The sequence below is a fragment of the Propithecus coquereli genome, unplaced genomic scaffold (genome assembly GCF_000956105.1).
Source record: "Propithecus coquereli isolate 6110/MARCELLA unplaced genomic scaffold, Pcoq_1.0 Scaffold76, whole genome shotgun sequence".
Taxonomy (NCBI): domain Eukaryota; kingdom Metazoa; phylum Chordata; class Mammalia; order Primates; family Indriidae; genus Propithecus; species Propithecus coquereli.
The window spans coordinates 851,125-868,597 of record NW_012153729.1 but is presented as its reverse complement, the minus strand read 5'-3'; the positions used below and the strand labels follow the sequence as shown (position 1 = coordinate 868,597).

The window sequence follows — 17,473 nt, the reverse complement described above, 5'->3', positions numbered from 1 at the left end:
ATTTCCGAATTGTTTATAATGAAAAATAGTAACACCCTTGCCAAAAACGTGGCAGACGCTGTCCCACGGCTCCCATCTGACCTGGTCCGCAGACAGAAGTGGACCCCACGGAACTAGGGGAGGGCGGAAGCAGAGCGAAGTGTGTTTTTTTTTTCTTATGTTCATCTCCAGCAAGGCTTGTGAAAAGTATCTTCTTCAAATGATGCAATGAATTTAATTTAGGATAAAAAAGATAAGAGGAACGGGGTTTCTGCTACGGGACTGTACGTTGTGGTGGTAGCTGGTGGTCCGCACAGGTCAAAATAGTTTCTGAACAACCCCTGGGTGAGGAAGAGGCAGGAAACCTTTCAGGAAGTTCCAACTCCTCTTTTTCTCCTTTTTTCCCTCTGATCAAACACTCAGGGCCACCAGGCGTGGTGGCCAGCTTCTAGCGGTCCAAAATAGCTTCTTTGTGCAGAAGGTGAAAGTACAGGGAGAAGGGCAGATGCGTTCAACCCTCGCTTCCCTTTGTTGCTGAACTGCCCGGCGGCCCAGCGCCCTCTGGGTGCCCCTCCGCAGTATGTTTGCACGACCTATTGGCTCTCTAAATAGGAGCTGGGAAGAAACACTCATGCATCTAAGGGATTTTTTTTCTTTATGATTTTTTAAAAATTGCAAATGTGACATACACTTGTAACAATTTCAAACAAGGCAGAATTACACGAAATGCAACAAGGGCAGAGGACGGGCAGTGGCTGAAGGAGTCGGATGAATCTGGTACTGTTTCTGTCCAAGTCAGGGAGATGTCTGCTCATGCAGCTGTGGAAGGTGCTGTCACCGAGTTGTCCAAAGTGCTTGGGGACACAGGATGAACTCTGAGACTTCTCTGGGTGTTCACATGGTCACGGACATTTAACCCATTGGGCTGCTTCGGTGCAGTGGGCCTCCCCAGTGTCTTCCCCACCCCCAAATCCTTTGTGCTTCTCTGCCTGACTCTACGTTCTCTCCAGGAGGCTGACCCTAAAAGATGGTGTCACCCAGGCTCCGTTGCCCTCTGGATTCAGGTCAGGACTGAACGATGGGAGTCACCAACAGGAGACTGAGGGCAGGAGGAGAGAGCCGGGGTGTTTATTACCCCATTTATTCCTCCCCGGCAGTGACTGTTGTCCTAGAGGGATGGCTCCAGCTCTCGATGCCTTTGTGCCTAGACAATGGGTAAGGGCTTCCCACAGTGGCTATTCTCTGGGGGCTTCAACATCCCTTAGAGGCCCCACCTCTAAGAAGCCCCTTTATGGACGTCTCTGCCTGGAAGTGGTCCGATATAACCATTGTACTGAAATGAACCGTTTAAGGCTCTGTCTTCCCGCCCACCCTGCGAGAGGGCACACACGTGGGGAGCGCGTCTTTTTAAGCTCTGTAGCCTCAGCGTTCGGCACAGTGGACTGAACTAAATTGTTGAGTTGACCAAGGGTGTTGGGACACTTGATTGAGATGATCTTAGACCTGGGTTTTAAAGGGCACTGCTGCTTGTATGTGCTGTTTAGATGACATCATTGTACCTGGATGAGGTTTTCTCCAACAGGGGACAAAGTCCAGGACTACGTAGATCACATTGTGTAATATCCAGGGCAGCACGACCCCAGTTAGGGCCTGAATCACAGCCTTTTGTTGATGGTGATGATGATGATGGAATGTCCCTTTACCTGACTGAGTCACAGGAGGATTTCATTGTAGTACTGTGTCCCTCTGCCTAGTGCGATGTAACATTTTCTTTTTTTGGTCAATCTTTTTATTGAGGTATAGTTTACACACAATGACATGCTGTAATTTTAGGAGTAGAGTTGGGTGAGTTTTGATGAACTTATTCACTTGTATAACCACTACTGTCATCAAGATATAGAACATTTTTGTCACTCCAGTATGTTCTTAAGCCCTTTTCCAGTCAATCCCTTAACCAAAACCTCCAACCCCAGCTACCATCTTCACCTTGTGTCCAAAAAACCCATTGTCGCCACCCTCGAATCACGTCGATCCTTGCCTCTGCGCATTTTCTTGTGCTGGTCTTTGTGAGAAACCGTCATTTGCCCCTTCACCTGGTTGACTTACCGTCTTCCTTTAAGACTCCTCCTCCAGGAAGTCTCCCCGATCTTCTCTTCCACTCAGGTTGGATAAGGTTGCCTTCCAGAAAATTCTGTATTGCATCGACTGGATCTCCATCACATGTAGATTTCATTTTATCACACCTTTGTTTAAGTATTCTTCTCCCCTTTTAAACTGTGAGCTCCTTGAGACAGGGACGGGATCATATTCTGCTATGAATTCCAGACTCTAGCACAATGCCTGGCACGCGATACGTTTGTTGTTTAAATAAATAGGTGAATTAAATCATTTTTCCCCCCAGGACACTAACATGAGACTTTTAACTCCACGTGGCATGTTGGGTCCTTTTGGTTGCAAGAAACAAAGACCCAGATACATGGGAGGATTAGTAAAGACACCCTTGCCTTTGGAAAGGCACCCATCCGGCTTAGCCAGAGGGATCTGTCTGTCTGTCCTGTGGCCCCCCTGCCGCTCTCTACCTGTTTAGTTTGTTTGCTTCCCTTTTCTGAGACAGCTTCCTCTGCTCACCTTTCATTTCTGCTTCCTCATAAAGTCAGCTTGTATTTGGTCTCAGCTTCCTCTGGCCCTAACTGTATCCCTGTGTGAGTCAAGTTGACATTTGCAAGGGCAATACTCTGACAAGTTAGTCTAAGTTTTTCAGATTCACATTGTGGCCACACCATGGGCCAGGAACTGGCCTCTGGGTCACACACCTACTATTCCTGGTCCAGTGAGCTCAGAGTGCGTCCCATAAAATGAGATTGCGTGGAGAGCGGGGACTCTTCAAAGAGGGGGTGGGGAGGACAGTGGTAGGCATTCTGAGGCCTCTCCTATCCTACTACTGAGCAAAGTTCCTTGTATTTGTGCACCTCTTTGCTCCTCAATAATTTGTTTTCTCATCCTTCATCTTAGGAAAGCTACTTATCTTCTTTCTTCTTAGGGTTTATAGAATTAAGGAGTATTGCTGGGCTTGGTGGTACATGCCTCTAGTCCAAGCTACTCAGGAGGCTGAGCTGGGAGGATCACTGCAGGCCAGCAGTTCAAGACCTGCTTGGGCAACATAGGGAGACCCTGTCTCAAAACAAACAAACAAACAAACAAACAAAAAAGAATTAAGGAATGTTGAAGCTGGAAGGAACTTCATACTTCTGCTCTGGCATATTCTAATATTCTAGCATATGTTCTATATAACCCTAGGCCCAAAAGATGCTCCATGAGAAAAAGTCAAGCTATTCCATCACCTTCCTTGGATCTCAGCTCACACTGGAACATTCTTCTCAATGGTCTAATTTGCTTGGCATGATCTCTGTTCTTCTGCACAGATGAACCTCTGTAGGGTCCAGAGGCCTCTAAATTGTAGTCTTTGAATCAGGGATTCAAACCACGAACCCCTTGAAATTGTTTGTAAACTCGAGTCAGCATTGTGTGAATGTGTGCGTGTGTGTGTGTGTGTGTGTGTGTGCGTGCGCGCGAGCATGTGTACACACATGAGCATGTTTCCTGAGAGTGTCCACAGCTGTCATCAGATTCTTACAGATAAATAGGACCCCCTCAAAAATGGGTGAGAACCACTGTCTTAAAGAGAGATAGGTTGACTGTGCCTCCCTAAGGCAAACCTCTTTTTGTTCTCCCCCAACTTAAAACATTTTATCTGCTACACTTGATAGCCAGCCAGTGTAAATAGGAGGCAGCGCTTTACATGACAAAGCAGAAAGGCTTTTGATGACTTAGGGGCTGTATCCTGTCACTTTTCTAGAGATGAACACACTAAGAAGATGGTGGTGTGTCAGTGTAGGTTCATCAGTTGTACCGAATGTCCCATTCTGGGGCATAATGGGGGAGGCTCTGAATGTGTGAGGAGAGGGGATATATGGGAAATCTCTGTACCTTCTGCTCAATTTTCCCGTGACCCTAAAACTGCTCTTAAAAATAAAGTCTATTAAAAACGAATAAACCAAAACTCTAAGAACCAGAGAAGTAAAATATAAAATGCCCAAGGCCAGACAGCTGGCTCAGTGGGGGCTACAACCTTCCTCTCTTCCTTCTTCACTTCCTTTCTTTTCTTTTTAAGCCAACACCTTACCAATTCTTCCATTTGGTCAATAAATCACCACTTCTGATTTTTTTTCTAAACATTTATTGAGGGCCAAGCACTGTGTTACACATTTCCCCATTCAACGACACAGCAACCCTTCTGTGGGATATTATGATCCCATTTTTAAATTTTTACTTGTCAGATGAGGACATAGATTTTTAGAGATTTTAAGGAACCTGCCCAAGATTGCCAGCTTAACCAGTGGCAGAGCTGGCACGGGAAAGCCCGCGTTTTCCGCCGCGCTTTGTTAGTGAGGACTCCGTCTCACTTCTGCACATAACTCCGCCCCATCTAAAAGGCTCGCTCCTGGCAACAGGTGCGCCCCCTCGCGCCCCTACCTGCGCTCTCACCTGAGTCTCCGCGGGGCGCGGGGGGAGCCGGACGCCGCCCCCTGGTGGCGGGTGGGCGCACGCGCAGCGCATGCTAATCAGCCCACGGCGCCGCGCGCCCATTGGCTGGCGCGGTTTCCAGCTGCCGCCCGAGTCCGCGGGCGCCCAGGGAGCGTCGAGGGGCCGCCGGCGGCAGCCCGCGCCCTGCCCTGCCCTGCCCGCCCCGCCGCCTCCCTGTCGACGCCCGGCCCGCCCAGGCGCGCTGGCCTTTGCACCTGGGGGCGCTTGCTCTCCCCTCGCAGCAGTGCTCTGGTTGTGAATTCTTCCGGGGTCCAGGATGACAATCCGACACCAAGGCCAGCAGTACAGGCCGAGGATGGCATTTCTGCAGAAGGTAACCCTGGTCCCCACCTGGGCCCTGGCGGTGGGCGGGGGGCCAGGTCTGGGAGGTGTGGAGGAAACGCTTGGCAGGGGTGGAGGGCGTCGCTGTGGTCGGTTTGTGCTGCTTGATCTTATTAATTGACTAATTTGCTGTGTGTGTCGCTTTTGAAGACTGTACTAATTAGGTTTCCATGTCACCTGTTTATAGCGGTGACTCCGAGGCCAGCGCTGATGGTCTGCTGCAGGGTGAAAACAACCTGTTACTCGGAGCGGAGGGTGTCGGAAGGCAGTTCAGCCGAGGCTGTCAGATTTGAGACAGCCTGCTGGTATTGTTAGAAGACACCCAGATGTTTCATTACCATTTTTTGCCATTTATTCTGATCCCAAACTGCACTATTTAAAAATATGCGTGTGTATACCTGTATCATGAAAAGGTGTGTTTTTGTAGGATAAAGGGCCACCCGGTTTACAATGCCCTGAGACCCCTCATTTGAGCCTGTGTATCTGTGTGTCTCCCTCTCTCTGTGCTGGAGGCAGAAGTCAGAACCTGTTCCCGTCTGTTGCAAATGCTTTCTCAGACCAAGTGATCAGGCACAGGGTGTCCCTCCTGGATGGGCATGTGGGAGGTGGAATGCACTCGTCCGGCTGTGTGTCTGGGGACAAAGCGGTTCATTTTGTTCTTAGCTTCTGAGATAACCAGTGTCAGAAGAGATCTATGGAGGATTAGGTCCCAGGTCGCTTGTTTGCCCGTCCTCCCATCCCTGGCCACTTTCCACAGCGCAGTGTCGATCCGCTTAGGCTTATCTCATTGAGGAGAATTAGCCGAATGTTTGTGACAAGGTGGGCCCTCCCCTGAGCCCATGGAGTTCAGTAAATTGGTGACCAACCGTCCTGATCTGCCCAGGACTTTCCAGCTAAAACCTGGACGGTCCTGGGCACATGGGGACCACGGTTGGTCACACTCAGTCCAGCTACTTCGAGAAGCTTGAGCTCATATTCCAGGTGGTGGAAGTGTGAGGATCATTTGTAAAACAGAGAGGCTGAATGTTGTCTAACTCAGAAAAAGCGCTAAGAGCCTATATGGCAGATACTAGTTCCTAAAAGCAGAAGAAACTACTTAAGACTGGTATCTGAAAGCCTTAAATCATCTTCCAGGATTTATCCTAGGATTGATCCCAGGATTGCCTCCTTCTCCCAGGCAGGGCGGCTCTGGCTTGGAGGCTGAGAGTGTGATTATCTGGAGATGTGCAGTTTGTTGATTGAATCTCTAGCGTTCTTTGCCACCATGACTGTTATCCAGCAAATTCTCCTCTCTTTACCTTGGCTTTCTGCCTGGTGCTGTGGTCTCCAGCCTCCCACCTCCTCCACCCCGGCCCCCCTCTTCCACCCCAACCTTCCCTCCTCCGCCCCAACCTTCCTTCCTCCACCCCAGCCTTGTCTCCTCCATCCCAGCCCCCCTCCTGCACCCCAGCCCTCCTCTTCCACCCCAACCTTCCATCCTCCACCCCAGCCCTCCTCCTCTGCCCCAGCCTCCACCCATCCTCCCCACCTCCACGACATCCTGCATACACCGGTTCTCTTTCTCAGACTAACTGTGACCTCCTCCACCTGAAGCCCTCCACTGGCTTCCCACATTCACAGGATAAAGTCCAGCCTCAGCCGGGCCACTCAGGGTCCTGCTGTGGCCCATTTCTCTGGCTCTACCTTCTACCCGCCTTCCACGCCCGCCCTCCAGGAAACAGAACAAAGCAGCCACAGGCACGCAGGGACTTCCTTGCCTTTCTAGGAACCGCACACCCTTCCGTGCCTCAGCTTCCCTCTCTTGGGAAAGTCCTTTCTCCCCTTCTCCCCTGCCAGTCTCCCATGCCCGGCTCAACCGCTCCTCCCCGGTGAAGCCTGGTTGTCCTGCCCCTGAGCTGAGCGACTTCCTCCTTGTGCCCAGCAGACTCTGCCCTGACCTCTAGCATCACTCTGTGCCTTTGCCTCGTGTCGGCAAGGGCCCTGTCCGTGTATCCGCAGATCCTCGGTCATGTCACAGAGCTCCTTAGAGCTGGGGGTAAAATAAAGGTCAGCAGAGCAGGTCTCAAGAGCTGAGGTCCAGGATCCTTAATGAGGACCCAGTGGCACGAGGTGTCCAGCCTTCTGGAGAAGGGCCCAGTCCAAAGGACTGTGGACCTGGGTACCTCAGTCATTCAGTGCTCACTCGGTGCCCAGGGGGCTTACGTGCATTATCTCCTCGGTTCTGGAAGCCAGCAGTTGTGATCACCATTTACAGAGAATGGAACTGAGACTCAGAGAGGTTAAGCAACTGGCCAGTCACACAGCCACTAAGTGGTGAAACCAGGAAAAAATACAAGAGTGGCCATCTTCTGTTATCAAATGCGATACAGCGCTATGAACTTCCCCACGATGTGGGGCAGAGCCTGGGGGCTGTGGGAAGGCCTGGAAGGCCATGGGCTTGGGGGACACAGAGCTGAGGACTGAAGGGTGCACAGGGGGTCCAGGTAGAGAGGAAGGGAAAGGTGTTCCAGGCAGAGGAACAGCATGTGCTGAGGCACAGAGGCGTGGGAAACCTGGTGGGTTTGAGGACACGTCGTTCTGGAATGGATGGAGTTTGAAGTACAAGGGAGAGGAAGGCTGGAAAGGCAGGCTGAGATAAGGAGATCCTCACACGCCTTTGGAACCTTTTGAAGGTGGCTTTTGTAGGGAGCTGGGACAGAATTTGGAATAGGCAAGTGATAGGGCAGATTTGCAAATTAAGAAGACCACTGGTGTGAGTGACAGGACTGGGTGGGATGTTTTCCTTTCCCTGAGCTAAGAGAGTTCACTCAGGGTCCTATGTCCCCTGCCACTCCAGCCACTTGGGAAATGGCAGTTTCTCACGGGGCCAGGGAGAGCGGTGCTGGTTAGAAGGGCTCTTCCTTCTCCTGGGGTGGCTTTCACACCCACACCTCCGTCTCAGGCTTGCTGCAGCCTGGGCGAGCGTGTCCGCCAGCCAAGGCGCCACCCACCTCTGATACCTGGGCTTGCTCAAGATGCGGCGGGAGGAGGTGGAGGGCCCGCCTGTCCACGGCTTTGCTAGGGGATTAGTCGATGACACGCATCGGACAGGCGAGCACAGGTGGGTGGCCTCCTGTGGCTCCGGCACCCATGGGCTCTTGTTCTGATGCTGTCCTGTCCCCTTCTCTGGTCCCATCCCAGCCATACCCGTTACCGCTGCCCTTGGGATTCACACGGGATGACTTTCTTGGTGCCACCTGGAGAAGCCTTCTGTTAGACAGCTTTGTTTTCTCGCGTGGCTTCTGGCATCTCTCTTTGCTTGGAAAGAAAGTGCAGAAGCAGAAATGTTGAGGACACTTGGGCAGAGCGTGGTGTCTCTTGCTTGTGTCGTTCTTTCATTCAGCACACACACATGAGCAAGCGCTTACGTGCTAGGCACTGCGCCAGGTGCTGGGGACACTAAGGAGCTTAGAGTCTAGTGGGGACAGGCAAATGTATAAATAAGGAGAGAAAAGGTGTTACGTGGGTTTGGCAGACGTTGGTAGAGGATACATACAGCACTAAGTGGGGAGTGGTCGATTTCTACCTGGGGTGCAGGGGCGTGGGAGTCAGGACAGGTTTCACAAAGGGGCTTGCAACCGAGTCACGTAATAAAAAGCTAGTCGTTTTTGGCCAGGAGGATGGGAAGATAAGTGATATTTTAGGCAAATACAAAACAGAGACGTGTGAAGTAGCATGGCGGTTTGGAGAGTCCGAGGGGGATGCGATGGCTGGCCCCGAGTGGGCAGCAGGTGGGTTTGGAGGTGATGGGCGGGAAGGCGGGTAGGTAAGCCTGGAACTGGACGGCTTCATATGGCAGACTGAGGAGTCTGATGCTTTCTGTGTTTAATGAGAAGCTGTTTTAAAATCAGGGATGAATAAGATGCGTTGGTTTACATGCTAGAAAGATGATTCCAGTGAGAGGGTGTGTGAGCACTTCTCCACTCTAGTTGTGCTTTTAAAAATATTGATACCAAGTCATGGTATTTAGAGGCTCTGGTTTACTTGGTCTGGAGGTGGGGCCCAGAACTGGTCCCTTTATAAAAGCTTCCCAGGTGGCTGGGATGTGCAGCCAGGATGGAGGCCCCTGGGGACATTCAGCAATGTCTGGATGCATTTGGGGTCATCACAACTGGGGGTGCTCCTGGCACCAGGGATGCTGCTAAACGTCTTGCAATGCACAAGAGAGCCCCCTGCCTCCCCCAAATAACGATCCAGCTCCAAATGTCGGTGGGGCAACGGTTGGGACCCCTGGGCTAGAGGGCACACTGGAGGCTGGAGACAGATGCCCGTTAAAAGGCAGAAACCGATAGTCCGGGAGGGAGGTTAGAAGACGTCCCACTGAGGCAGGATTTAGTGGGCAGGTAAGAGGCGTGTTGCAGACACCAGTAGAATGCACAGAAGTTGGCCACATCTCGGCTGGGGTCATCTGGAATGCTTCCTGGCCTTTTGACCAGGGTGGGAAGAGCAGGTTTTGGGCACAAACACCCAGCACTGCTTAAGGCCTAGTGCTCTCGAGTGTCTGAGCGTCTGGGGGACGGCGGGGCGAGACCATGGGGGGTTGGCTGGACTCCGTGCGGCCAGGCGTATTAGCAATTGCATAGCCTCCTCTGTTAGAAATGCAGCCCTGAGGTTCTGGGTCACTTTCCCTGTCTTTGTACAGAAAAGTACTGATTATTACTGTCCCCTTGGGAGCCTTCCCCAGAGCTTAAAGGAAAATTCCAGCCCCGTAGATTCTCCGCGGTGAGTGACAGCTCCTTAATGCTCAGAGCGGCGTGGGCGTGGTGGGTGGGATGTCGAAGCCATCAAAGGCATCGTTTCTGATCCCTCTGTGATGTGGGGCCCCTGGAACGCCCACGGTCCCGCCTCGGCACATTGGCGTCTGAGGGAGGAAGGGTGGGGCTGACACCACGACCCTATTCTCCCCAGCACAGGATGGGCAGGGTCCAGTGGTGGCCAGGCTCTGGGCATGGACGTGTTGCCTAGGAACCAGGTGGGGCTGACGCTTCGTCTCTGGAGGAGCCAGGAAGCTGAGTCTGGTTGGGAGCAGGGACGTTGGTGTCAGAGTGGGGATGGCCGGGGCTCTCCCTCGTCTCCAAGGGGACACCCAGGGGACACGAGGAGGGTGTGAGAGCCTGCAGCAGTTTGCAGCAGAAAGGCACGGACTTCTCGCTCTCTGGAGAACTTGGGAAACCAGATTCTCTCTGCTCTGTGTCAGAGAAGGGCGTTTCTGAGTGAGCAGAGAACACAGGGTCTGTGTTAGTTTGCTAGGGCTGCCATGGCGAAATAGCACTGACTGAGTGGCTTAAGCAACAGAAATTTCTTTTCTCACAATTCTGGGGGCTAGAAGTCTGAGATCAAGGTGTGGCAGGGGTGCTTTCTTCTGAGGTCTCTCTCCTGGGCTTGTAGGTGGCCATCTTCTCTCTGTGTCCTCGTGTCACTGTCCCTTTGTACCCATCCATGTCCTAATTGCTTCTCATAAAGACACCAGTCATATGGGACTACAGTCCACCCGTGTGACCTCGTTTTACCTTACTTACCCCTTTAAAGACCATGTCTCTAAAAGCAGTCACATTCTGAGGTGTGGGAGTTAGGACTTCAACATATGAAGGAGTGGGCACAGTTCAGCCCATAGAGGTAAAGTCCTGTCGTTGCCTTGTTGGGTGACAGAGGAGAAGCCTCAGAGGAATTTAAAGGGGAAAGGACCAAGGAGAATTGATTGGAATCCCAATGGGCTGAACTTCTTCAAAGTGTTCCCAGGGCAGGGCATGGTGGTGGCGCGTGCCTGTAGTTCCAGCGACACGGGAGGCTGAGGAAGGAGGATGTCTTGAGCCCAGGAGTTTGAGGCTGCAGCGAGCTAAGATTGTGCCACTGTACTCTAGCCCGGGTGACCCTGTCTCTAAAAAAAAAAATTCCTGAGGTCCATGTGACGTGATGTTCTGTCCTCCCACCCAGCCCTTCCTTTCTGTGAAGGGTGACACACCTGCTAGAAAGAAATCTGACTCCCCTCATTGTGTTTTTAAAATAGCTCTCATTATCCTCCTCTGAAGGTTATTTTCAAACTATTTATAGCTAGATTTTTTTTTAATGCAAAGACAAGGAATCAAATCTGCCAACTTTCTATCCAAGAAACTCAGGTTTCTAACTTTTAAAGTAGGATTATATTTCTTCTCGAATATGTGGGCCCCCTGTTTCCATGAAATGCTGTCATTTCATCTAATAAAAAATTTTGAATGAGGCCGGGTGTGGTGGCTCATGCCTGTAATCCTAGCACTTTGGGAAACCAAGGCAGGAGGATCACTTAAGGCCAGGAGTTCCAGACCGGCCTGGGCAACATAGCCAGACCCTGTCTGTACAAAAATACAAACATTAGCTGGGTATGGTGGTATGTGCTTGTAGTCCCAGCTACTCGGGAGGCTGAGGCAGGAGGATTGCTTTAGCCCAGGAGTTGGAGGTTGCAGTGAGCTATGAGGGTGCCACTGTACTCCAGCCTGGGCAACACAGTGAGACCCTGTCTCAAAAAAATTTTTTTTTTGGAATAAATGCAGCCCTTCATGTGGCAGCTAATGTGGGAAAAGGAAGTCTTGGGCCCTAACATTAGAAAATCAGGCATTTCTTCGGGTACCGTATAGATCAGAGGCTCATGGTTAGTTGACAACTCTGGAAAGAGCTTGTCCATGGCTCCTAGGTCCCCTGGCCATTCCCAAGAGCAGTGGGGCCACCTCCCAGCCCCCTGCCTCCACACTCTCCTGGGGTTGTCTCTTTGCTCTCCTCTCTGCTGCTGGCCCCATGGCTGACCCAGTGACCTGCTGGTCCTGCCACTGCAGAAGGCCAAGGACTGCAAGTCCGAATGGAGCGTCCATGAATAGTTTCTGTTCCAAAGCTATTCTGTGAGCCGAGAAAGCATCCATGCCGAGGAAGCTGCAGTCAGCCTTGCACAGAGAGTACCTGGTGCCGCCTGGGTCTCGCATGCTGGCTGGGCCGCTGGCTCTGTGCCCGGAGCAGCCTCCACCGTGCACCTGATCTCAGCCCGTTTCTCGAGATTGTGGTCCAGCTGTAAATGCTGGTTTAGCAGCAAAGATTGGAAGAGGAAATCCCACCCCTCAGTGTTGAATCAGGACATTGGTCCACATCCCTTGGGAAGGTGGGATCCTTCCAGCTTCCGGAGCAGGCTGCCTTGGTGGGAGTTGGGGGGTTGAATTTTTCCAATTCAGGGCTCCCTTGAATGATCCTTCACCTCCAATGCAGCTGGGTCAGTATCTCTCTGTTTTTTATAAAAAAATTATTTTATTGTGGTAAGAACATTCAACATGAGATCTACCCTTTGAACGAAACTTTAAGTGCACAATATAGTATTGTTAACTTTAGGTACGATATTGTACCGCAGATCTCTAGAACACATTCATGCTGCTTAACTGAAACTTTATACTGTTGATTAGCAGCTCCCCATTTCCCCTTCCCCACCAAACCCTGGCAACCACCATTCCGCTCTTTGATTCTATGAATTTGCCTATTTTAGATATTTCATGTATGTGAAATGTGGCTTATTTCACTTAGCATGATGTCCCCCAGGTTCATCCACGTTGTTGCATATGGCAGAATTTCCTTCTTTTTAAGGGCCAAAGAATATTCCATTGTATGCGTACACCTCATTTTCTTCATCTATTCTTCGACAGACACTTAGGTTGTTTCCACATCTTGGGTAATGTGAATATTGCTGCAATCAACATGGGGGAGCGTAGATCTCTTCCAGATCCTGATTTTGACTCTTCTGGATGTGTACCCAGAAGTGGTTTTGTTGGATCATACGGTAGTTCTATTTTTAATTTTTTTGATGAACCTCCATACTGTTTTCCGTAGCGCTGCACCATCTTGCATTTCTGCCAACAGCGCGCAAGGGTTCCAATTTCAATCTCCTCACTTTCCTGCACTGAGAAGCTTGGGTCCTTCTCATACCACCCCTCCCTTGCAGCGCAGCCTGGTCCCCACCACCTGGGGAGATCCTGCTCACCCTTTGTGCACCCTCTTGGGATCCTCCCGGCCAGTCTGCAGCTGCTAGTTCATGAATACTTTGTGCACAGCACAGTGCTATGTGCTTTAGCTCCTTAATCTCGTTTAGTCTCCACAGCATCCCTGCGATGACGTAGATACTATTGTGATCTCTATTTCACAGAGAAATGAGTCTTAGTGAAATTTAGCGATACACCTAAGGTCTTTAGCTTCTAATTGGAGAAGGGATTTGAATTGAGCTTTCTCTGCACCCAGATCTCTAGCTTTTATATTAGTGAACTTTTTATTTGCACGTAATTGTCTCCCCAACTCTCCGAGGACTAGGAATATGTCTTTTACCTTGTTGAATCCTTGCAGTGCTGGGCATTTGATGCGTGCTCAATAAATATCTATATTTGTTCGATTCGTCGAGCCGGATTTCTATTCCTAGTCATCTAAACACAGCCCTGCATGCAAAATTACAAAAATGCATTAATCGTATGAATGCTAATCATTAATATAATGATTCTAACGGTGACAACTAACGTCTCTCCTTACAAAGCCTATATCTTTATGCTCATAATCTTTAGGCATATATAACCTATATCTCTCCTTGTAGAGCATTTTGACACAATCACTTAATTAGACTCCAATAGATTACAAAACCATATCAATTAGTAGGGCGCATACTATCGTGGTCCCCATTTTATGGTAGCAGAAGGAGATCCAGACAGGTTAAGTGAGTGGCCCCAGATCCTACACTTAGTAGAGAATGGAAATTGCGTGGAGGCTGTGAGTACTCTGGGTTCTTTTTCTTTGGACCACAAGCGCCTTCACATTCTAAAAGGATTTTGTAAATTGCAACGGGCCATACAGTATTGGGGGCTGTTGCTTTCTTAAACGATGGGAGAATAATGATGGTATAGCCAAGGTAGTCACGCGGAGGAGAGGCAGGAACAGCAGTGAGCCGTTTTACTCCGGGTAAGGGCTGGAACGTGGACAGGCCAGACTGGAGGCGCAGCCCTCCCTGCGATGTGTCCAGCTGCCCACGGCGGCCTGGGCCTCAGGAGAGAGCTTTGGGCCGGTGAAGGCTGGAAAGGGCTTTGTTCCTACCTGCCGGTTCACGTTCTGTGCTTCTGCTCCTGCGCCTCTTCAGCCCGGAGTACCCTCACCCACCCTCCTCTGCCCTCTCCACTGCCTAATCCCCGCTCATGTTCGTAAGGTCCACTTCAGGAGTCCCGCCCTCCTGACGGGCACGTTGTGTTCACCCGAGTCCGTGGTGTGACACATTATCCTAGAATATCCTCGCACTAGGCAGTGAGCTCCTTGGGCTCAGGGACCACGGCGTCTTCTCTTTGGTTTCCCAGAACTGACCACGGCTGTACCTGGTTGTTGACTGACTGACTGACTGACTGTTGTTGACAAGCTCCTCTGGGGCAGAAGGCGTGGATGGTCTCCCCACTAGTAGGGCCTTTCATGGGGAACGTGAGGTTGGAAACCTCTGCACGTGAGGCCTTGTCAACGTCAATGGCAAACACCAAATGATGAGAGAAACACCTGGGTTATCTTTTGAATAGTGTCAAACATCCAGTTGGTTTTAAAATATCCTTCGGTTGCTTTTATTTCGATTTAATTTTTTTCCAGGTGGAAAATTCTTTTTTTAATAATACAAATAAAAACAACTGTACATGCAATCAGGGCTGTCCTGTGGCTATCGTCCTGCGGCTCAGTCTTCCTCAGACGGTTCATTGATCCTGACTCTCTGATTCATGTTTCTGACCCTTATCTCTTCTGAATGTGGGGCAGTCATTTCTGGTCACCTGCCGACACTGTGACAACCTCAGCAGCCCTTTGCAGCCAACATTCCAAAGCAGAAGGCTTTGCGAAGGTGCTCCTTGTCTTGTATTTTCTACTTTGGCGACTGGCAACTCTGCTCATAGAAGTTACAAACTTCGGCATTGTTCTGTGCCACCCTCACTCAACTACCTGGTCGCTTGCAAGTTCAGTTAAATTTTGCTCTTCTATGGCTCTGAAGGCCACACCTTCTTGCCATCTTCCTCGCCACTGTCTTCGTTTATTTAGTAATTCATGCATCAGCTGTTTATTGATTTCCACCTACGTGCCAGGCTCTTTCCTAGGCCCTGGGCATACAACAGTGAACTACAGACAAAAGACCCGCCCTTGAAGAGCTTACTTTGTAGGAGCAAGGGGAGATACACAATAAACTATTTAATAAATAAGGGAACTATTTTGTATGCTAGAAGGTGAGTGCTCTAGAAAAGTGAGCAGGGGGTCAGGAGTGCCAAGGGTGGACTTCAGGTTGCAGCTTTAAGCAGGATGATTGTAGGGGTGCTCCCGAGACTGTTAGGAGGAGATGAGCCATGGAGATCTCTTGGGAGACGGGTCCAAGCAGAGGGAACAGCCAGAGCAAAGGCCCTGCGGCAGGCTGGGAGCACGCTTGCCACTGTTGGGGGCAGCAAGGAGGCCAGTGTGGCTGGATCAGAGGGGGCCAGTGGGAAGTGGTAGGAGAAAAGTCAGAGGGGAAGGAGACCCCAACCAAAGTAGGGGTACTTTGTCAGTTACTCTGAGTGAAATGGCCAAGCAGGGGAGTGATATATTAATATTCTAAAATAATGGAAAGCCACTTCTGGCTACTCTGCTGAGAATACCACGGAGGGAGAAGCCCTGTCTTCTCTTCCTGGGATGTCGCAATAACTGTGAATGGGTCACCCCACTGTTTTTCCTACCTCCAAACGCCTCTCCAGGAATAGCCACCCGAAACTCCACCCTCCAGGAATGGCTTTCGGGGCCCATTGTACTCTGGCACCCACCTACTGTTCCAGCTTCAACTCCCTGTTTTCTGTCCCTCCCATGCCTTTGTTGCGTTGTTCTCTCACTTTCTGTCCAGCACAATCCTTTTTTGTTAAGGTCTATCTTCTCTTACAAGCCTCCCCAAATCTCCCAGCGAGAAGGAATCTCCCGGAGCCCCCGACACAGGGAGGGTGTCCGTGTCCACGGGCACGTTCGGTTCTGGTTGCACCGTGGCGAGTCTAGGCCCCTCGGGCTCCTCCCAGGCCGGGACCCCTGCGCCCACCTTTGCGCCTTTGGACCCCTCGCCGCTCGGTGGAAAGGGCCTCACTCAGCTTCTGAGATGGTTCCGGTCAGCCAGCTTTTCCTGCTCTGTCTTGCAGATTGAAGCGCTCGTGAAGGACATGCAGAACCCAGAGACGGGGGTCCGGATGCAGAACCAGAGGGTCCTGGTCACCAGCGTCCCTCACGCCATGACAGGTGACGTATCGCGTGGCTCAGCCTTGGCCTGGAGCAGACGCCACAAAGGGGGCTGGCACCCTGTGGCCCACAGCCTGTGTGTGCAGTGAGGTTTTATGGGAGCACATCTGTGTCCACTCATCCACGCGTCGTCTATGGCTTTTACGCCGTAACGGCAGATTATACTACCTAGCTGTGCAGAGACTGCCGTCCGGCCCGCAAAGCTGAAATGTGTACTGTTTAGCCCTTTACAGAGTAAGTTTGCTGATTCCTGGCCTACAGTCTTCTCCTGATGATGGGATCAGAAGGGGAGGAGAGAAGGACTCAATAGGTCACTTCTTGGAGCCATTCCTCCCAGGAGGTCACTTCAGAAAAATCTTCACTGTCGTTTCTGTTTGCTTGTTTTGTTTGTTTTACTTTAATGAAATCAGGTAGCAGAAAAAAAAATTGTTTGGCAGAAAAAGTTGGCCTTTGCCTTGCTCCACCTCTCCCTATGTTCTAATTCATATTTGGGCCCTCCTTAACCACCCGAGGGCATGGCGCCACTGCCTCCTGTCCGCGCGCTGGGGCGGAGTGTCTGCAGAGCACCATTTGGGGATATTGGCAAGAGGCGCTAGACAACGGAGAGGAATGCATTTCGGTTAATGTGTTACGCTTGTTTTATGACTTGGTTTTGCAGTAAGAGTATGTTTTGTACCAAGGCGTATCGCCTGCACAAGCAGACAGCTTCCAATGCACAAGCCAGGGCCTCACCACTGTGCCATGCTGGTTGTGAGCCTCCCGCCCTCCCTACCCTGTTTATTTTTCTCTCAGGGTACCCTAGTCTCTGCAGAGATGAGCTGGCTCCCCTGCCTCCCCTTCCCCTGTCTGACTGCTTGCAAGAGAGGGAGCCCCACCAGCAATGTGCAGGCTTCCTTTCATGCAAGCAACGGAAGACCGACTCTGGCTTGTTGGAGCAGAGGGGAATTAATTGGAATGCAACAAGGCAGCTCACGGAAGGAAAGGAAACGCTGATGAGCCAGACCTGGGAAAAGCTGGGAACCAGAGGAGCTGTGGGCACCCCCAGAGTGGGACTGATAGGTAGACTTTTCAGGGTGCCTCTGCTCCTCCCATCACTTAGTGTGCAGCTGTAGCAATTCTTCCTGAAGGCATCCCTGCCCTCTGCCCGCTCCCTGCCTCTGGTTGTCATTAATTCTGGCCTGAATTCTACACTGGACTGGGAGGCCCTTCAAGGGGAGGTATCTTGTCTTGCTTATCTGGGTAACCCCAATGCTTAACATAGCTGTGTTCATAG

The 17,473-nt window shown here is 50.9% G+C and overlaps 1 protein-coding gene across 1 annotated transcript in view; it reads left to right on the top strand.

Annotated features, from left to right (window-relative positions):
- The first annotated feature begins 4,797 nt into the window (after positions 1-4,797).
- Positions 4,798-17,473, top strand: part of RGS9 (regulator of G-protein signaling 9) — an 81,255-nt gene continuing 68,579 nt past the window's right edge. The window contains exons 1-2 of the mRNA XM_012662219.1: positions 4,798-4,897; positions 16,104-16,200. Of these exons, the coding sequence (XP_012517673.1) occupies positions 4,841-4,897; positions 16,104-16,200 (154 nt within the window). The 5' untranslated portion in view covers positions 4,798-4,840. The remainder of the gene's footprint in view (positions 4,898-16,103; positions 16,201-17,473) is intronic.